Source organism: Anopheles aquasalis, chromosome Y (assembly GCF_943734665.1).
Source record: "Anopheles aquasalis chromosome Y, idAnoAquaMG_Q_19, whole genome shotgun sequence".
Lineage (NCBI taxonomy): Eukaryota > Metazoa > Arthropoda > Insecta > Diptera > Culicidae > Anopheles > Anopheles aquasalis.
In genome coordinates this window covers 5833703-5852983 of record NC_064879.1, presented here as the reverse complement: position 1 = coordinate 5852983, position 19281 = coordinate 5833703, and the positions used below count along the sequence as shown (strand labels likewise).

At 48.4% G+C, this 19281-nt stretch overlaps 5 protein-coding genes across 9 annotated transcripts in view; 1 reads left to right on the top strand and 4 right to left on the bottom strand.

The window, feature by feature from the left end:
* The window catches only part of LOC126579955 (mucin-5AC), a 44336-nt gene extending 38687 nt beyond the window's left edge, over positions 1-5649 (top strand). For all 4 annotated transcript variants that reach the window (XM_050243744.1, XM_050243743.1, XM_050243746.1 and 1 more), the window contains exons 10-12: positions 3977-4603; positions 4677-4984; positions 5064-5649. In XM_050243744.1, coding sequence (XP_050099701.1) covers positions 3977-4603; positions 4677-4984; positions 5064-5273 — 1145 coding nt within the window. In that variant the 3' untranslated portion in view covers positions 5274-5649. The remainder of the gene's footprint in view (positions 1-3976; positions 4604-4676; positions 4985-5063) is intronic.
* A 195-nt stretch (positions 5650-5844) lies between these two features.
* LOC126579951 (5'-3' exonuclease PLD3-like) lies at positions 5845-8928 on the bottom strand. The gene is made up of 3 exons (XM_050243737.1): positions 7712-8928; positions 7501-7640; positions 5845-7430 (listed from the first exon to the last, which is right to left on the bottom strand). The coding sequence occupies exons 1-3, from the start codon at positions 8741-8743 to the stop codon at positions 7013-7015; spliced, it is 1590 nt and encodes a 529-aa protein (XP_050099694.1). The 5' UTR covers positions 8744-8928; the 3' UTR covers positions 5845-7012.
* A 1103-nt stretch (positions 8929-10031) lies between these two features.
* LOC126579952 (uncharacterized) lies at positions 10032-12715 on the bottom strand. 2 transcript variants are annotated; one of them, XM_050243740.1, is made up of 4 exons: positions 11560-12715; positions 11310-11440; positions 11117-11240; positions 10032-11044 (listed from the first exon to the last, which is right to left on the bottom strand). In XM_050243740.1, exons 1-4 carry the CDS (start codon positions 11713-11715, stop codon positions 10229-10231), a joined length of 1227 nt encoding a protein of 408 aa, XP_050099697.1. In that variant the 5' UTR covers positions 11716-12715; the 3' UTR covers positions 10032-10228. The 2 variants fall into 2 exon arrangements, with proteins under 2 accessions (XP_050099697.1, XP_050099695.1); XM_050243738.1 differs by having other exon boundaries at positions 10032-11240.
* A 36-nt stretch (positions 12716-12751) lies between these two features.
* On the bottom strand, positions 12752-14715 carry LOC126579953 (uncharacterized). Its single transcript, XM_050243741.1, has 5 exons — positions 14139-14715; positions 13932-14062; positions 13487-13856; positions 13081-13404; positions 12752-13013 (listed from the first exon to the last, which is right to left on the bottom strand). The coding sequence occupies exons 1-5, from the start codon at positions 14292-14294 to the stop codon at positions 12762-12764; spliced, it is 1233 nt and encodes a 410-aa protein (XP_050099698.1). The 5' UTR covers positions 14295-14715; the 3' UTR covers positions 12752-12761.
* Positions 14565-16308, bottom strand: LOC126579954 (uncharacterized). The gene is made up of 5 exons (XM_050243742.1): positions 15855-16308; positions 15382-15783; positions 15178-15321; positions 14871-15055; positions 14565-14778 (listed from the first exon to the last, which is right to left on the bottom strand). Exons 1-5 carry the CDS (start codon positions 16269-16271, stop codon positions 14727-14729), a joined length of 1200 nt encoding a protein of 399 aa, XP_050099699.1. The 5' UTR covers positions 16272-16308; the 3' UTR covers positions 14565-14726.
* Positions 16309-19281: the final 2973 nt, after the last annotated feature.

The following is a 19281-nucleotide window of genomic DNA, read 5'->3' as shown; positions in this document are numbered from 1 at the left end:
AAAACGGGAAACGATGACTCTTTGTCTCCGGCGTAGTACCTGCCAAAAAAAAAAAAAAAAATCCTCGACCGCTCGACGGTTCGGGCATTGTTTGCGGTTTCTATCATTTTTGCGGCCACTCTGCCAACACTCATGCCGATGCTGTGAGAGGCAACTCAGATGACTCAGATTGAGTGGCGCAATCCTGCTAGCGATGAATAGCGCGAAAGAAGCGCCTTGGTCGATTGTTTGGCCAGATTCTGTCGCAAGCTGGTTGTGTGTTGAGAGAGCGGTGTGTTGGTTTGGAGTTTCTTTTTTTTTTTGGCATCCTACTTTGACCCCAAAGAAACACATTCGCTCACCAGCATCATCATCATCATTACCGTCCTCGGTAGCACGGTGAGCGGTGAGGGACATGATGCAACATCGGTCAGCCTCCGCTTACAGATTTTGAGCAGATGCGGTCTTTGGGACCCTTGAAGACTGTTTGTCTAAGATTTGAAGACTAACATATGATTTGTTGAGTGGGTCACACACGTGCAATATTATTTGTCAAAATTTCAAAAAGGCTCATTTTTGAAGATGTTTTGTGACGTATCCTTCCCCTTTGCTTTTTCAAGTGTATGGCATTTTAAAGTACAACTTTTGAAGAATATTTTGTTCTGTTTTGGAAAAGATTTTTTAAAAACTTCATCCACGGCATCACATTCATGAAGGTGCGTCTGCGAAAAGGTACTTTTTCCGGTGCCCATCGTAGCTGCGTGATGCGTCATCAGAAAAAGACACATCGATATTGATTTTGATAGATTATAAGTTTATCCAGGTAGTCCCGTTGAGTTTTGTTTGAATTTTCAATTTTCCGATTTTTGGCAGAGTTTTGAAGTTGAAATAGTGATCACAATTATCAAACCGGGTTCGTCGCTTAAGGGTCAAGTCTTTTGATTCGCACCAAAAACAGTTCCCATCGTAGCTACGTGATGGGTCATCAGAAAACTGCAAATCGATACTCGTTTGAAAGATTATAAGTTTATCTAGGTAGCTCCGTCGAGTTTTTGTTGAATTTCGTATTTTTCGATGTTTGGCAGATTTTTAAAGTTGAAAAAGTGATGCTTTTTGTCATTTTGCGAGTTTTAAAGATTTGTTTAAAAAAAGTATCAACAATTTTCATGAAATCTTGACGGGACTACCTGGCAAAGAGTGTAAAAATTATGTGTTGATAACTGATAAAATTATGTGATTAACTTGATAACATCAGCATTCAGGGAAAAATTTTAAAAATATGTGTTAACAAAATTAAATACCGAAGCCCCCCCCCCAAAGGGTCCGCTTTGTATGGCAGATGGCTTCTTAATGGTTTTTTTTCCTTAAATTCCTTCCTTAATGCAAGGCTCAAAAAATGCGTTGGGTAAAATCAAGGAATCTACCTTGATTCTGTTGCCTTTGAATTATATTCAAGCCAAATCCGAACTCGCAGGGATTGGGAAAGCGATGGCCCTGCTGGCAACGACGAATTGGAAACGCAAAACTATAAATAGACACCCCGCGACGCTCTTCGATTTCGTTCGTTTCGCTTAAAACACGAACCAGCAGGCCCGCCGTGGAATTTTGGGGCGTCCCATTACGTGCATCAGATCGCGATCCATTACCCTTGGTCACTTTCTCAACTTACCGCGCGCAGCCATTACCGCCCGCCGTAGCCTGTTTCTGTTTATTTCCAATCGATGAAGCATTTCCCATTACCTTCCTCTTTCCACCCAAGGTTGGGACACTACACGGTGGAGGGGGTGGGGGTGCAAAAGCAGCATGCATGGAGATTGAAGGTTAGAAGGCTGCATGACTTGCTGAGCGGGCGAAACAGCTCACGCGTCAGCAGCTTGTGTCGAAATTAGTGTGTTTGGCGAGGTGTCCCATTAGATTTCGGACGCCACATCGTCGCCAGTACCTTCATACTGCTCGTATTAGATATTCGTTTGAACAGCTTCTACTATTTGAAGTTGAGCAACTTCGTGAGCATAAAATAGTGTCATTTGGTGGTTGACCAAAGGTGGTCTCAAAGCATTTTGAGAACACACATTTTTGTAGTGTAAATCCCATGGCACAGCACCGCTCACACTCCCCGCCTTTCCAGTGACTAACCGGTATTGAGATTCAGCTCCAGCGTTAGCAACATTCCATCCGCTTTGATAAAAGTCCCAAGGTGAGCAAGTTGAGCGCTCGCATGGCATGCGTGCATTTGAATGATTATTCAATTCAAACGCCGAGCTATCTCAGAGCGCTGTATTCCTTGTACAGCTGTCGCTGAATGCCCGGACCGGTTTCGAGACAATCCTGTCCGATCGAAGCATCGCGAGGAGGATGGGAGAAGTTGCGCCTCTCCGCAAACACCACAACGCACAGGCACTTCACGTAATCTGCGGCCAATCTCTGGCAGGTACAGGTCTTCAGGGAAAGGGAAAGCGCAAAGCGTGCAGTGCATGCGTAGACGCCCGGTTCCCCCATCGCATGGCCGCTAGTCGGCAGCTAGGGCAGGGGTGCTTACAGGTTACATCATCCTGGTTTGATATCTTTTATCCGTTTGTACGGTATGCGGGCGCAAGGATACATACGGTCCGTTAGCATGGCATGAGCGTGAAATGTCTCTCGAGTAAACATTGGCCTACGCCTTGGAGCACCGAGTGCGACCATCTGTTCAGCAGCACAGACACAGTGGACACCCCGCTCCGTCTCTCTGTCCCCTCAACACGTTCCATTACTGGCACTTTCGAAAGCTACTACGCCGGCTGCTGCTGCTGCTGGTCACAAATGGCGACGTAATTACCACCCAAGCCTTTTAGGTGACACATGTTACGGTTGTGCAACTGTTTACGCTAGAGCTTTTGTGTCTAACAAACGTTAGACAGCACCACAAACAGTGTCCAGGGCAGAGGGCTCTGTTCTGTTTCGTGTCTTCAAATATTCACAACCGGACAAAAAAAGGATGACTGCGGAACGACGACTGAAATGTCCAAAAGTGCGATTAACCGCAACATCCCGTTGCTACTGCAGTGGCTATGAAAATTGGCCGCTATTTTATATACCAGCTGTATGCATATGAAACCGACTATTTCGTTGTAAAGCGATATCTACGCCAAATGGAGCTTTTAAATCAGTCTAGAGTGTTTTATTTTGTTCATAAGGCATCCCGTTAAACATAATCGGTGTTAATTTTGACTAATTAAAAAAAGAAAATGGCCAGTTCCGTGTTCAAAAACGTGCCATTCGCCGACATCGTTCGATTTTTGCCTCCATCTCGAAAAATCGGCGGCCGAATCGCATCAAATTTTTATTGAAGGTTACGGTGGGCATGCTCTCACTGAAACACAGTGCAAAGTGTGGTTTAAACATTTTAAAAGTAGTGATATTGATGAGAGAACCACCAACCAGCGAAAATGCCAAAACGGTTACTAATGATCATTACAAGCAACAATTAATCAATTTCGATCGAGACTTGCGGAAAAAATCAATCAGAATATCAAAAAACGACAAAATTAACCAATTTTGCTCGATGACAATGCACCGCCAACGCGCAGAATATCGGCCACGGACACGGTAAAACCCACAATTGGTAACAATTACCTCTTGCGGCTAACTTTACCAGACGTGACTCCATCAAATGAACATTCATTTGCATCGCTGGGGCAGGTAATGGCCGAGCAGCGCTTCCTTTTGTTTGAAAATTTGGAAAAATGGATGGGTTTTAAAAAGAAATGGTACAGATTGGCAGTTTTTTTGGGCTAGGCAGCCAAAACTTGCCTTAGATATAGTTGAAATGTGTAGCTAACGATTGCCTTTACTTTGGAGAATAGCTTTATCTCCGATTTTCCAAGAAAAAGCGTTTTTTACGCAAATCAAAAACGGTCGGTTTCACATGCATACACCTGGGAATTAAGTAATTCTACATTCGGTTACAATTGCACCCTTTTTTTTTTGTTTCATTCGATTACACTGCACCTGCTAGAACCGGCTACCCGTGCAACGAATACGCTGTTCAGAAGACGGAACAGTGCGTCTCCATTGACACGCACCACGACGACCACGACGGTTGCTTCCGCTGGGACGGTTACGGGCAGTCCCGTGAGTGACAAGTTTTTCGGCAAAAGTAAGTACAGCAGGCCAGCAGGTGTCCTTAGTTCGGTCAAGCTAACGGCACCGTCGGCACCGGTATCGGACGCCGACCAGCACATCGAACCGAGCATACGCCAAAACAGCAAGCTGTCCAGCAGCAGCGACAACGACAACGACAGCGACGGGGAGACGAAGGGAAATGCGCGCTTCCAGCAAATCGGCGAACCCAACCGGGTGTCGGTGGAGCAGGAGCTGCTCCTCGACGCCATAACGACGATCTCACGGGCACCACTCCCACTGACCAGCACGACGACGACGCGCAACAATGTGGAGGCGACGACGTCGGTGGAACGGACCACCGAACACCAGGTTCCCGGTGTGGTACACGTGGAGCAACAGGGCTTTCCGGCTAGGGCGAATCAGCGTGCCACGACGCACAAGTACAACATCACCCACCAGTACCCTTATCCGCTCGGGTATACCGAGCCAATCACCATATCCACGTCCACCCGACGATCGCGTAAGATCGAGTGCTCGAGCCGCACCGCACACGAGCGACGAGGTTTGACGCTTCATTGCTTTATCGTTCGCAGAGAAACTGATCCAGCAGCAGCAGCAGCCACGCATTGCAACGCACTCACAGTCCTATTACCAGCAGGCAGAATACAAGCACTACTCTCACCCGCTGGCAACGGCCACGATTCATCCCCGACAGGACACACCAGCGTCAGCGGTGCTGCCCCGGAAAACCAAACCGCCACCAGCGAGCGGATACAACGGGCCCTACGAGAGCGGTCGCAAACATCCGGATGATAACGCCGGTCGCCCTCGTACATCGCCCATCGACTACGATTACTACGACGATGATAACGCGCGTGTTATCGGGAAATCTACTTCTCAAGTAAGCCACAATCCCCTCCATCGTATCCAAGTGTCGAGAAGAGTGCAGATCCGCGTAACACATCAATTGCACATTGCAGGTGAAGGTTATCATGCATGGGCCGGGTATCATCGAGTGCCTCGATCAGGGCAACTTTCCCCATCCGCTGTCGTGTAAGAAATTCATCTCGTGTGCCAAAATGGAGATCGGTGGAGTCATTGGGTGGGAGTACATTTGCCCCAAGGGTCTCAGCTACGATCCGGTCGGTGGCATCTGTAACTGGTCCGCCGGGCTCGGTTGTAAGGACTGACAGGGCACGGGCAGGGGCAGGGCGGCTACCGCTGATGTTGCGATGAGCAACTCAATGCGGTTTCAACTCCCACGTTTGCTCTCTCTCTCTCTCTCTCTCTCTCTTTATCACTCTCTCCGCGCTCCTCTTTCTTAGACCGATTAGAGAACTAGGTGGGGAAAAACAGAAAGAAAAAAAAAACATTTTAATGTTTTCGTTACTGCCTAATGCCGGTTTACCTTTCTACCGGTCGGTTACAAACAGCCTGTTATTTGTGCCCTGTGTTGTGTTCAGTATTCTGTGTTCCCAATAGAAAACTAAACAATATCTTACAATCACACCATTCGCCAACTGAAGTATTGTGTGCTTCTGCTAAATACTGAATAAAATACTATTCTTACGGATTCCTGCGTTATTTGTGACAGTCTTGATGTGCGTCCGACATTCGACTTTATCCGGCCAACCTAATTTTGGGGAAAAAAACACTGAGATATTTAGATAATTCACCATATTTTCTTGAGAATTGCAGCAAATCCAACAGTGTTCAGTTCAACGTATCTCGAATGATAGGTAATCTTACTTTTCGTTTAGCTTTTACTCAAACAGTGTATTTCAATCGTTTTGGATGCTAGCAAACAACGTCGCCTGGGACACAGAAATAAACTTTGGTTTATTATTTAAAACCTTTTTGCGAACTTGTCATAGTTTCTTTAAACTTTCGTTACGCAATGCCTACCATTCATACTCCATACATATCTATATGCGCTATTTGTGCGGTACGGGATAAGAAGACAATGGCTCACTTCAAAACATTCAAGCCAATGCCAATCAACACTGGTTGGCTTCGGCTGCGCTGCGGTGTGATTGCGCTGCTTACCTAAGACTTTTGCCTTTGAAGTTGTTTAAGGCCAGAATGATTGTGGAACAAAATCATATCAAACTCATATCAAAAGCATATAAAATCAAAATGATAACTTAATTTGCCGGCATCTTTTTTTCTTTTGTAACCTATCGGTGGCATAAACATTTTCATCTTCTTTTTAGAAAAAAGTTATACGTTCGTCTTTTACAAACATAAAAATGGCCTAGACGGTACTTAAATTCAATAGGAAAAGAATCTAAATGGCATGGAGCGTGCATTGTCGAAACGGGAGGAAAGACAATTTTGCATTCGCATAGTAAAAATGGCGCGTTTTAGGAACGCTTACTTTGAGCAAATATAGTTGAATATAATTCTAACGTTCTGTTTTTCATTGCTATTTGTTTTATACTACATATTTTGATTTTGTTGCATTTCGCTGCAATGGAGCTAAAGCTTATGGTTCTACTTTAACAAATTCATTTAGGGGATTACGGTGTTTAAGATTACATTTGGAGTATCACAAACTCTGCCCAAGATCTGCTTCCATTGCATACGCATACAACTGCGAATTAGCATACGGTACGCTAGGAAGAGTATGGAAGTAGTAGAGCGAAATACAGTGGTTGATTCTGTAAACTCTTCCGCAAAATATGAGGGATTTTCCACTCGACTCGCCACGATATAAAAACAGCAATGTAATGAAAATAAAGAGGAGCAATAGTTATCGCCTGGTAGCTGGTACCGATCGTATTACTATGATATAATTAAAGCACAGTTTAGTGCACTCACCGCACGTTAAGGCACCTCATTCCCTCCTTCATTGCCAGTTCCAAAACAACCAAACAATTCAAAACAAACCCACCCCCCCCTCCCCCTTTCACGCTGCTTCCTCGACTGCTCAGCTCAATGGTACGGCATATTTACTGTTCCAATCTCGCGCGAACAGTGCCTGCAACTCGCCAATGATGGTACCATTTGTATCGAACGATGACATAACTAACCCAACGCCGGCCGTGTCAATGAAGTAGTCGCCGGACCAGTTGGACGTGCCAATGTACGCAGTGTTATCCGTGACCATGTACTTGTTGTGATTGACACGGCCGTACGGGATCTTCCGCTGATCGTCGGTTGCCGGCACGATGAAGCGCCGGATCTGGATGTCAACACCGGTGAGCGAGTTGGATAATGCCTCGAGCGAGTGTAGAAAGTAATCCTCCGAGGGCCGCGAGTGATCCCACAGTGATATCAGCAGTCGAATGGAGATCTTGCGCTCGATAGCTGCCTTCCGCAACGCATCGTCTATCACTGGCCAGTACCTTGCAAGGACCAAGCAGCAGATGAGTGAATGCATTTCAATATTTGCATGGATCGGTTTGCAGAACTTACTGTGTTGTGCGCGTGTAGAGTGTCAGCGGAAAATAGTCCATCACGGAGACGTGCACGAACCGATTCGCGCCCATGATCGTCTTTAAGATCGCATCACAATCATCCGTCCGTGCTGCTGGTGACATCGGCGGTGGAGAGCTCTGCAATCAAGACCAGGAAGGATAAGGCATAGAGCACTAAAAGCTGCAACATAAGGCCACTCGGTGCTTACCGAGAAATAGGTACGCAAGGTGTACGCATCGTTGTACTGCACCAGCGCCGGGGTGGTGTCGTTGAAATCTGCCGCATACTCCGCCGGCCATTTCGGTGGCAACTTCGCCCCGGGCAAACCCATTTCCCAGTAAACGTGGAAGATTTTCGCCACGTCCTTCACCAAACAGGAACAGTTGATACCGAGCACACCGAGCTCCTTGACCTGCGTCAACGAGCGCCAGTCCATGTTGGCGCTGCCGACGTAAAAGTGTGCGTCGTCCACAATCCACAGCTTCGTGTGCAACACACCGCCCCCGAGCAGACGCTGGAAGTCAACGGAACGTACGGTCGCAGCACCCTGGCGCGCCAATATTTCCGTGTCGAGGTTCGGGGATGCCGAGGTCGGTGTGCTCTGGGCAATGCGCACCTGCAGCCGCCGTGTCGTCCCAGCCTTTAGCAGCTGGCGGAAGATGTCCTCGCCTTCCCGTGCCGACGAATGGTTAAAGACGTCCGCCCCCTTCAGGGTCCAGTAGAAGGAGCCGATGTCCACGGTGGCGGTGGCCAGCGATAACAGCTCGGACCACGCCTCGTACGTCGACCGGAATGCGGGACTATCGGGCGGGTACGCTAATCCTTCCGGTATGCTTTCTACCAGCTCGATCCGGCATCGATCCGGGCACTGTCGGCCCCTCATTCGACCACCGGCCATCGTATCCTCACCCACTACCGCCAAAACACCACCACCCCCGGCCGTACGTTCACCGTGACCGTCCATCAACGGTAGCAACACAACGAGCACAATCAGCAGCAAGATAACCGAGATCGGTATACAGGACGACCAACCATTCTGGGCCCACCGGTTGTCGCGATACTCCGAACGCAACGCCTTGCTCTGGTCCCACAGCTCAAAGTCATCGCCAGTCGCGGAGACGGCGGCGGTGGCGCTCGCTGGCGAATCATAGGAAACTTCCACGGTCGCCTCGTTCGCACTCTTTTCACTGTGCACCTCAGCAGGACTCTGGCTGCGTCCAAGCGGAATTTGTAACTTCATCTTATGGCCGACGGTAGACAAGTGACCGAGTCCGGGCGCTGTGGTTTAAGGATTGCTTCAGAACATACGAGCATGAATCAACACGAAAAGCATAACATCTGTCTACAGCAACATTAATTAATAATACCGCAACTGTACAGCGTCGCTAAATATTTAAACACCTGGACCAGCCGTATCCTGGCGTCCTGGGCAAAGTGTCTTTAATAGAGCAGGTAAAGGAATTAGAAGCAATTTGTTTCTTTTTTTTTTTTAAACGAGTGACAGCTACTTGACACCCTCGATTGTCAGTGGTAGTTTTTTTTTAATTCGTGATGGTTGCTTATTATTAGGGGTTTTTTTGCGCTTCAAATCATTGCAATTTAACATAATATCGTGTGTGCTTCTTTATGTGTAGCATGATGAAACATGTGCGGCTTCGTTTTATTTGAAAAAAAAATACTCTATTTATGTAGCAAATCATAATTTAGATGTTATGTTCGATAATTTTCTACCAGTATATTAGAACCAGTCAACCATTTAAATATTATCAAATAAAGGAAGGCTGATAATATGCTGCAGAGAATCATTTAACTGGTTTAACTAATTTCAACCAGCCCAGTGGGACCGGCAAACATGTCATGTCATGTCAAGGACATCTCCTTTCCGATTGTCAAAATCAAAACCCAATATGGTCGCGATGAAACTGTCGTTGTCAGGACGAAGCCAAGCCAAGCATTGGCATTCTATGAAGTGGTGGGTGCGCATGGTGCCATGAAAGCAATAACATGACTTCAATCCATTCTCGCAGCGGATGTAAATGTTTTTTACGGTGTACGGTGCAAACTATGTCAATCGAAATAGCGTTGTTTTGTACCCGTCTGCTTTTACAATGCGCTATATTGTTTTTTGTGTGAAACGGAAGCTTTGAAAAAAAAACGCAATAAATGATGAGCGTAATTATTATGAAAATCATCAGTTTCAGCTCGTGAAAGCTAGTATCTAGCTCGTTAATTGCCCAGCTAACTGTGGGGCCTACCAGGGGAGGTATAATCTGACGGCACCGCGTGGTATCTACATGGACTGTCGCAAAGTAAACAGGACTTTTTGCATAGGAAAATTTATGGAGGTCAAACATAAAAATGCCTACATTAAGATAGCGTCTCATGATTTTTTCCTATGCAAAAAGTCCTGTTTACTTTGCGACAGACCATGTAGCACTGGAGCACTCATAATGTTCTTTATTTTTTTTTTTTGTAGAGCTCTTGTTCGGATGAGCACGAAGTGAACGTCTAGTTGCTAAATATTACTATGAACATTGGTCGTTTTATGGAAACAAAATCTGCAACAACACATGCAACATGGGGGAAAAAAACGCAATCTTTCCGTTACACATTCACCCGTTCATTACCTGACGATCCGCTGATGGATTATGTGTTCCCTTTTGCCCACCAATAACCATGAAGTCCGTGAACACAAACCTTTTATGCCTCTAGCTAGGCGTCCCGGCTACCCGGCGCATATGTTCGGCCCAACATTGGCCAACCACGCCAAGAGACGCTTTTTCATGTGTAGGGTAAGATTACCCGAGCACACGTCCATCGCCTTCTGGTGGAACACGGGTGAAACATGCGGATAGAAGGCGTAGATATGTCCAAGGTAGCCAAACGAAAACATTTGCACCAGACGGAGCATCGGCAGGCGGTGCAGGAGTGCCAGCATACCGGTTAGCCCGGCATGGCCCGCCCCGGACCGCTCGGTATAGTAATATTCCCACCCGAACTCGATGGCTTTGGTCAGTGCGAGGGTGTAGATCTGGTACGTTGGATACAGATAGTAGGATATGCCGGCAAGACACCCCGCAATGGCTGCGTGGCACGTGTGGCTTCCGGTGGCGTTCTTGCGCCGCAGCACACAACTAACGCTTCGGTAGAGGCCAATATAGAAAGCGAGAAACATGCCAAGCCGAAGATTCCACGAGGCAAGCATGGCCCGACCAAACTGGGACACCCGGCGACCGTTCAGCAGCAGCAGCGAGGAGTTACGCAAAACAGTCCGTCCTGCCTCCAGGATCAAGCCAACCGTGCCATACTTTAGCATTCCGTCCAGCAAATGGTGCCAGCAGGGTTTAGAATGCGCACAAGTCCTGCGCCTCCCGTTCTCGTCGTCCGGATTGATTAGCCATAACTGTTTCACCACACCCTGGCTGGCACAGGTAATGATGATGCCACTGAACAGCATGAAGCTGGCCGTGGCGAACGCCTTGGATCGCCGCAATGCTTGGAGCAGCGGTGAAGTGCTTTTCCGTACAGCAGCTTCCATGCCCTGTCGATCGAGAGAGAGTTGCGTTTCTGTAGCAATCCTACTGCTACGAATCCGGAGCGCCATCCTGCTTACCATGTTGAAAAAGGTGATTGCCTGTAGCCGGAGCAGTGTCTTTGGCAACGGAGGCCCCACTGCTACCCCCAGGAGACAGGGCCAAAACATAATGCACCAGTAGTTCAGGCGGTTCAGTAGATTGCTGCGTGAAGAGTGACAGTTCTAGATGAGCCGGGGGGGGGGGTGTAGAATTCACTAAAATTGTACCTACTAGAGGGCACACTGGGACGAGAGCGATAGAGATGCCTGCACGTAGGTGCAAACCGAGATGTAAGCATATTGTAGCGTGTGTTCGAGCAGGTATCGCGACGTCAACTCGTTCAGTTTTACCAACGGTGGTAGCTACAAAAATCAATCAACCAAAAAGGGAACGAGGGAGAGGGAGAGAGAGAGAGAGAGGGAGAGAAGGAGCTCAGATTGCACCGTAGAACCGTTGGCGCTTGTTCAGCAGTGGAACGTACAATCAAAAACGGCAGGTACAGCTTGAAGCTACCCGGCATGATCGTTCGCCAGAGGTGCACATTGTACCTCGCACAGCTATCGAACTGGGGATGCCAAAGGTCACGACAGGTTCGGCCCTGAGCCACTCGATCGAACAGCTTACTGAGAGACACCATGACTGCCGACTGACCGATCGACCGTTCGTTGTAGCACTCCAAACGATCGCTTGACTTTCAATCCACACATGTACACATCACTGCACATACAGACGCACGCACAAACACTGACTCTTTTGGGGGTTTTTTTTTTTGTTTTTTCTTTCTCTCTCTGTCTTTAAGGCTTTATTAGAAGTCATACCCAACCTCTATTAAGGGGGACTTTGGTATTTAATTTTGTTTTGTGACACATGTTTTTAAACATTTTTCCCTAAAAGCTGATCCTTTCAAGAGTATTGTGTACAATTTTTGGATCAATCGAAGCAAAACTGACAAAGATACTGATTTTTGAAAATCCATGTTTCATACAAGGCTCCATGCAGCTTGCTACTTTGAAGAGCATTTTCCAAAAAAAACCAACGTTTTCGCGATCGTACCGTAAAAACTACTTGACCGATCGATTTGAAATTTTCAACACATAATCTGTACACTTTTTGCTAGGTAGTCCCGTAGAGAAATCATGAAAATTGTTGATACTTTTTTGTTAACAATTATGTAAAGCTCGTTTTTTATGGCAAAATCGTCAAAAGCATCACTTTTTCAACTTCAATAATCTACCAAAAATCGAAAAATAGGAATATCAACAAAATCTCAACGATGCTACCTAGATAATCTTATAATCTTTCAAAAGAGTATCGGTTTGTATGTTTCTGGTGACCCTTCACGCTGCTACGATGCGCACCGTAAAAAGTACCTTTGCGTCGACACGCCTAACAAAATTTGACGCCACGGATTAACTTTTCAATGAATGTTGCTCAAAACAATACCAAATATTCTTCAAAAGTTGTAGAACAATACGCCATCTAATTGACAAAATAAAATTGCATGGTTACGTCACCAAAAATCGTCCAAAACGGACCTGTTTTTGGACTCGAAAATACCAAACCAATCCTCTATAATTGAATTTAAAAAAAAAAGAAAACAAAAAAGAAGAAGTCATACCACGGGACACATTTGGGTTGATTCCTTGGCTTGGCCCCCCCCCTCCCCCCCTGCTCACTGGCGTGTCAGCAGCTGTTCCAGGAGTGCGCAAGCATCCAACCAACCAGTCGCCGCTTAGTGTTCTCGACGCGATAATTCGAACAGTAGTTGACGCACTTTCCGTTGAATGCCGGCGAAAGGTGCGCATGGAAGACGAGCGCATGATACATGTAGCCGATGGACAGCATATGGACCAGGCGCAGAACCGGCAGCCGGTCGACCCACACCATCCAGCGGGGCCGCACCTTCACCGTATTCCACTGGTGCTCCCATGCCATCTGTTTTGGAACGGGATGAGTTCAGTGAAGCGCCGTACCGCGCCTACCAGCCCAGACCTAGACTTACCTCCAGGAACTTGGTGAATCCGAGCGTAAACACCTGATATCGCGGGTAGAGCAGATAGCTCGCCCCACTGAGAAAGCCGGCGAGCGTGGTGGCGTGCGCTGGTTGACCCGGGCCGCCTCCAGCCGTCAAGCCAGCCAGCAGGCAGCTAACACACCGGTAGCTACCGACGTACGTGGCGAGGAAGAGCGGTAATCCGAGGCCAACCGAGCTGACCACTTCCGTCCAGGCGCGTCGGCTCGGTTGATTGATGAACAGTGCGCCTTTCGCGAGCAGTGCTCGAGCCGTTTCAATGGTCAGCCCGGCCAAAGTGTACTTCCAGGCACCCTGCAGGAGAGGAGGTGCGAGAAGGTGATCAATTTCTATATGCCCGACCCGGAGTGGTACCGCCACTTGGGGGGGTCACTACATCGAATACGTATCGACTGCACGGTCCTTCGTGCAGGCAGGAGGGCCTGCTCGCATCCAGCGTAGCAACGGGGCTGCTCTCCGGCCTTTCCGGATAGGTAATCCAAAATTGGTTCACCGTTCCTTTGCGCAGAACGTACATTATCGTAGCACTGCAGACCATAAACGCACCGGTAGCGCACAGTTTCGAACGGCGAAGCGTCTGTACCCAGGCCAGTCGACTCTTCTTGATCATCACCTCGAGCATCATGTTGAAGTAGGTGATACCCTGCAGCCGCCGGTGTACGTGCGGGAGCCGTGGTACGATCGCCGCACTAATAGCGCCCGGTACACCCATCAGGCAGTAGTAGTGCAGCTTCCCGAACGCTTTACTGAAAATACCACCACACCACCAGATGAGGTAGCTGTACGCCGGGCGCTAGTGACACAGGGCGCTCCATACTCACTAGAGTAGACACTGCAGTGTTAGGCCGCTGATCGCTAGTATGTACGTTTTGGTTGATATCGATGCGTAGCTCCGGATGTGATTAATCCAGTACTCGACCGTGTAGCCACTGCCCTTGACCAGTGGTGGTATCTGTAGGTAGGTGGATTCGCGTCAACACATGCGTGTGGTGCTTCGGTGCCACATCACTCACACTGCATACACTTACCACCAGTAGCGAGAGGTACAGCTTATAGCACCCGGGTAACAACGATTTCGTGTTCCCTACGAAGGACTGCCAGCAGGTGGCATACTCGGGATGGCACAGATCGCGACAGGTACGGCCTGCCGTCGCTTGGTAGAAACACTTGCTAAGCTGAGACATGTCGGCTGATGTCGCCTCGATTGCACTCGATTCACGATACACAGCGGTATGCTGCTGCTGCTGCTGCTGTTGCTGGCGTGTGGCTGCCTACTGCGTCTGGTCGTATGCAAATTCCAGTGGCATGGCCACACACAAAAAACCCCCACAAAAGGTCATTGACACGCTGCGATTGATTGGGCACGCGTAGCTTTCTTCGATAGGTAATTCTATACAGGGGTTTGTTTTTTTTCCCCCCTTAGGGGATGGCACTATATACTAGCGGGTTGGAAAGGGGAAAAGCAGTTTCGGGCAGATGTTTGTGGCATTTTTAAGTTTTTCAAAATTAACGGCCGCACCACGCGGCACTACTCTGTTTGTATTGTTCGGGGTCTACAGTCGGTACGGCACCAAAAACCGGCGGGATCGTTTGCGTCTGCTCCTAGCAGGGTCAGGCTAGCATGCCACCAGGAAACGGCGGGCAAAGTTCTCCGAGGCAGTGCGCGATCTGTGTGTGTGTGTGTGCAAAAAAAGGGGAAGACACTAGGTTAGGTTACTGGCGCTAGTTTTGTGACTGACGCTCCGGCTCGGGGCACTCACGCATAGTTGGAGCAGAGGTCGATAAATTTGTGCGCAAACCGAGACATCGCCCATGGGTAGTAGGCACGGGAGTACGTTACGTAGCACATCGACACACTCCAGACGATCGGCGCTAATGGTACCGCGGCGAGCACGCGGACAATGGGGCTATTCGTGTAACGCTCCATCGTCGAGTTCCAGAAGACCTAGGCGGAAGGATGGGTGGGAGAGCAGACGAGCAGGTGAAAGCTCTCTAGTGTGTGGTGCACGTTTCAACGGCTGCTTGTGCTCTCTCTCTCTCTCTCTCTCTCTCTCAGACAAAAAGTACCTGACAAAAGGTGGACACGGCCAGATTGAAGATGTTGTAGTTAGGATACAGTGCGTACCAGAGACCACTGACGAACCCGGCCGTAACATTGCCGTGCTCCTTGGCTGCTTTGCTGCGTGCACGGGCGAGCAGACACGTGAACAGCTGGAATACGGGGCAGCATCAATATTTGCCCCCTTTTTGCCTCACGCCTAGCTAGCTTACCCGATAAGTACTGTTGTACAGTGTGAGGAACAGTATCAACCGATAGCGAAGCCGTACCAGTGACTTTAATCGTTCACCAGGGCTCAACCGTAGCTGGCCGAAAGTGACGATCGTTCGGCGTGCTAGCTCCAGCACGGTGCTAAAGGCAAGGTACGTCCGCAAGCCCTTCATTACGTACTGGGTACAGGTGTCCGCGTGAAGGCAGCATCCTGCGCCCGCGCCCGCGTCCGCCCGTGGTTTCAATGGTGCTATGAACCAAAACTCGCTTTGACGGTTCGCGCTGCCGGCCAACTGCACGATACCGGCACTGAGCAGCATGAAGCAGAGCGTGCCGAAGGTGCGCGATTTGCGCAACGCCGCCACTAGCCGCGATGGTCGCGATTTAATCCAGCACTCCAGGTTCTGCAAATCACTCCTCAGAAAATGGTCATGCGGGGGAGGGGGCGTTGGGCGTATCGGGTACCGTTTCTTACCGCCACGAACACCGCCTTAGCGTGCGTCGTCTTGACGTAGGCCGGCATCAGCAGCATCGCGAACGTGCCGAGCAGCGGTGCCAGCGACACGGAGTAGTTATCGTGGATTCGGCCGGTCAGCCGTGACACTGCACAGAACGTACCGGTCCAACAGTTTGCCACGAGCATCCCATTGACCATCATGGCACCGAGTTCACCGATTGCCTGGCGCACGATGGCCCCGGACAGTGTTTGGCGGTGATGGGCGAGCATCAGCAGCCGCAGCAGCGCGATCGGTACGAAGAAGGACGCATTCGAGCGGATTGTGCCGATAAAGTTGGCCCCGTTAAACGCTAGACACGAGCGGCCCGGATGTAGTATCTCCTGGCAGCCGACGCCGGCCATCGCCCGGTCAAAGTGTTTGCTCAACGCAGACATCTATCTGCACCGATGTCCGGCCGGATTCAGTAACGAAACGAAGCGTTCGAACGCTAGCACCGCACACGGGAAACTGAATTGCTGGCTTGCTTGCTGGATCGCACTACTCACCTACATATCCCCAGCTCCAGGCCGCTAGTTAACGTCGTATATTTTTTTTTGTTTTTTTTTCGGGTGGGTAACAAAAACCATCTCTCACCATGGCACCCCGCGGCCCAACGTTACGAAACAAATGCACACTCAGCGCAAGAACTCCCCGGTGTGTGTCGTCTGCCACTTTGCTGCCCACTTTGCACACTTTGCATTACCTTTACTATTAATTAACCATGAGCTCGTACGTGTATCACCTTAGGGTGGCCAGGTGGTTTAAGTTCAAGAGGCGGCTTTGTCCTGTCCTAGTAAAAAAAAAAAAACTATAAACGTGTACAACACGCGCACACTCACACTTGCTGGCCGCTGTCGTCATAATGACTTGGATGATGGATAACAAATTCACTTCTGATGTTCTGCGATGGTCAATTGCGCAACACGTAAGGCTCTCACTTCAGCAGCAACAACATCAAAAAAAAAAATCCCAGCAAAAACTAACCACCGCGTACATCAAGGTCACGTGAGACGGTATTTTATACATCATCGGGCTGTTTTTACGTTGTTGAGCCATCGCGAAGAAGCGGAGCTCGACGCGGTGGGTTCGAGGTGACCTTATTCTAATCCTATCTACTATCTGGGAATAAGTAAGTAGGACCCTGTAGATGCGCCATCAGGATGTATCCTATTTGAAAGTTGAATAGCTCTGTCATTTTTTAGCCGATTTTAAAAAATAAACTAGTTTTATTTAGATTATGCCAGGTCATTTGCTGTGCCATACTCAAAGTATGATATCGATCAAATCGACCGCCTTCATTCGCACATACAAGAAAGAGGCTCTTTTTCGGGCATTTTACGTTATTTTCACAACATTTAGGGATTTCTTTTGGCAATTTAAGCTCCAATATTTGCTCTAAGTTGTTTCATAGTCTTCGGTTTGTTGGCATAAAACTTATTTTTCAAATAGAACCACAGAAAAAAAGCCCAGCGCCGTCATACGCGGCGAACAAGGATGCACCATCCAATTGCACGATCGTAGTTTCCACTATTGACCGATTATTTTCAATGTACTGTGTGGCAATTTTAACGTGAACGCTCTTTTAACGTGAAGTGATGCATTGCCTAAATGGCATAGATCGAAGTTTCAGAAACTGTCCTATTTGTTAAAATCGACTGAAAAATGACAGAGTTATTCAACTTTCAAATAGGATACTTCCTGATGGCGCCTGATCCTGATAGAACCGTTATCAGAAGAAACAATCCGGTGTTCGTTTATACAAGAGAAAGGAAGAATGGTCTGGTTTGGTAAACGGGAGTGGGAGCTTCTTATTCAGAGAAGGTAGAATCATACTTATGTGTTGCACATTGTAAACTAGTAAACTAATTGAAATTTTCCATTAAAAATGGTTTTGATGACGACTTGTACGAAATCCCGCGCAAGCTGTCCGTGTCTTACATACTGCATACCGACAGGAGCAAACCTGTTGCAAGTGATGGTCCGAAAGGGTGTTGGGAAGTGCATAAACGAGCGGTCGATTTCGGGGTTAATTTTCTTTATAATTTGTTAGATAAATATCAACTTTACTGCCGTAAGAATTACTAATGTTAGCATGGTTAACGCCTAACGGTGTACGCACGATGCAGACATCTAGCGTGCAAGATATGGTCCGCTAGATTCTGAGCATAAAAATCAGCTGCGGCGCGTCCCCATACCTCCCAAAGTTCAAAGCAACCGGCAAAAAAAACGGATCGGGCCTGGTAACAAAACGTGGCCATCGCGATGCTGAGTGCTGAGATGGTTGCCGCCGCTTAGACGCATTTTTTTTTATTGCACAGACATGCTGCTGCGGGCCATCAACACAGCACAAGGGATACCTAGTGTCAGGTCAGTCCGAGTGTCCCGCATAACTTTATAGGTTGCCATTACCTGCGGGCACTTGATTGCGCGGAGTTTTTTTTTTTGTTTGTTTGTTCGCTTTGCTTGTAGCATTTTGTTTTTTGCATTTTTTTGTTTGCACCCTGCGCTTTGTATTGACCATGTGGTGAAGGTCATTCTCATCAGCTGGTATGAATATTTGTTCGACATTCGACTTGACCCTGTACCAGCTGAAGGCTACACCCGGTTAGCGGTGGTATCCTCTTGCAGTGCGTCGTTCATTAGCACTGCTTGTTGGTACGGAGCGTGAGCACTCCAAAGTAGACGCCTTGTAAACCGATACACCATCATGCTACCGGTGTACGGCGCTGGCAAGGCTAAGCCTCGCTTCGGGCGCAATTTATCAAGAATTTCAAGCAACTCAGCAACCCATCAATTCCCCCCCCCGCCCCCCCCCCCCCCCCCCCGAATCGACGTGTCCTGCGAGAGCTGGAGCGCATTGATTGCTCGCCTACCATAGATCTAAATTAAGCACAACTGCCAGCGAGGTACCGTACGCACAGCTTTGGATTTCGAACTAATTTAAATTAGCTCCAGCCGTACGGCGGGCGGGTCATTGTCGTCGTCGTCGTCGATTTCGAAAGTGCTTTTTGATTTATGATTCATATCGGCTAAATGGAGTACGACTGTGCGTTCAATAAAGGTGCGCCAAGAGACAGAATACCGTCGTCGTCGTCGTCGTCGTCGTCAGTATCCCAATTTGAATTTCAAAACGGCTCCCGGGGAGGGTGGGGGGCGGTGGCAGAGCGCAAGGGTAGGCTAGCAAATGGTTTGCAGCCTATCTGTCCCACCGCCAATCGATTATATCAACCATTGGGGGCCTGCGGTGCGTCGTGAGTCTCGGATCAGGGCACGGAATGCGTCTTCCGTTTCCGTACGGCAGCGATGGTGGCAACCATTTAAGAGAGCGGTTCATCTCCTCCGATACCTCGGTTTTCCTCATTTGACACTGACTGATATCTGCTCTGTGTGTCTCTGTTCCAATCA

Bases quoted from the DNA above. Each gene is read 5' to 3' on its own strand.
- LOC126579952 (XM_050243738.1), bottom strand. From the start codon at position 11,715: ATGGTGTCTCTCAGTAAGCTGTTCGATCGAGTGGCTCAGGGCCGAACC. The intron at 11,441-11,559 runs GTACGTTCCACT...TGATTTTTGTAG, and splicing joins TGTACCTGCCGTTTTTGATT to CTACCACCGTTGGTAAAACT. The intron at 11,241-11,309 runs GTAGGTACAATT...CTCTTCACGCAG, and splicing joins TCGTCCCAGTGTGCCCTCTA to CAATCTACTGAACCGCCTGA.
- LOC126579951 (XM_050243737.1), bottom strand. From the start codon at position 8,743: ATGAAGTTACAAATTCCGCTTGGACGCAGCCAGAGTCCTGCTGAGGTG. The intron at 7,641-7,711 runs GTAAGCACCGAG...TCTTGATTGCAG, and splicing joins CCTTGCGTACCTATTTCTCG to AGCTCTCCACCGCCGATGTC. The intron at 7,431-7,500 runs GTAAGTTCTGCA...GGTCCTTGCAAG, and splicing joins CTCTACACGCGCACAACACA to GTACTGGCCAGTGATAGACG.
- LOC126579954 (XM_050243742.1), bottom strand. From the start codon at position 16,271: ATGTCTGCGTTGAGCAAACACTTTGACCGGGCGATGGCCGGCGTCGGC. The intron at 15,784-15,854 runs GTAAGAAACGGT...AGTGATTTGCAG, and splicing joins CTAAGGCGGTGTTCGTGGCG to AACCTGGAGTGCTGGATTAA. The intron at 15,322-15,381 runs GTAAGCTAGCTA...CCCGTATTCCAG, and splicing joins TGTACAACAGTACTTATCGG to CTGTTCACGTGTCTGCTCGC.
- LOC126579953 (XM_050243741.1), bottom strand. From the start codon at position 14,294: ATGTCTCAGCTTAGCAAGTGTTTCTACCAAGCGACGGCAGGCCGTACC. The intron at 14,063-14,138 runs GTAAGTGTATGC...ACCTACCTACAG, and splicing joins TGTACCTCTCGCTACTGGTG to ATACCACCACTGGTCAAGGG. The intron at 13,857-13,931 runs GTGAGTATGGAG...TGGTATTTTCAG, and splicing joins ACACTGCAGTGTCTACTCTA to TAAAGCGTTCGGGAAGCTGC.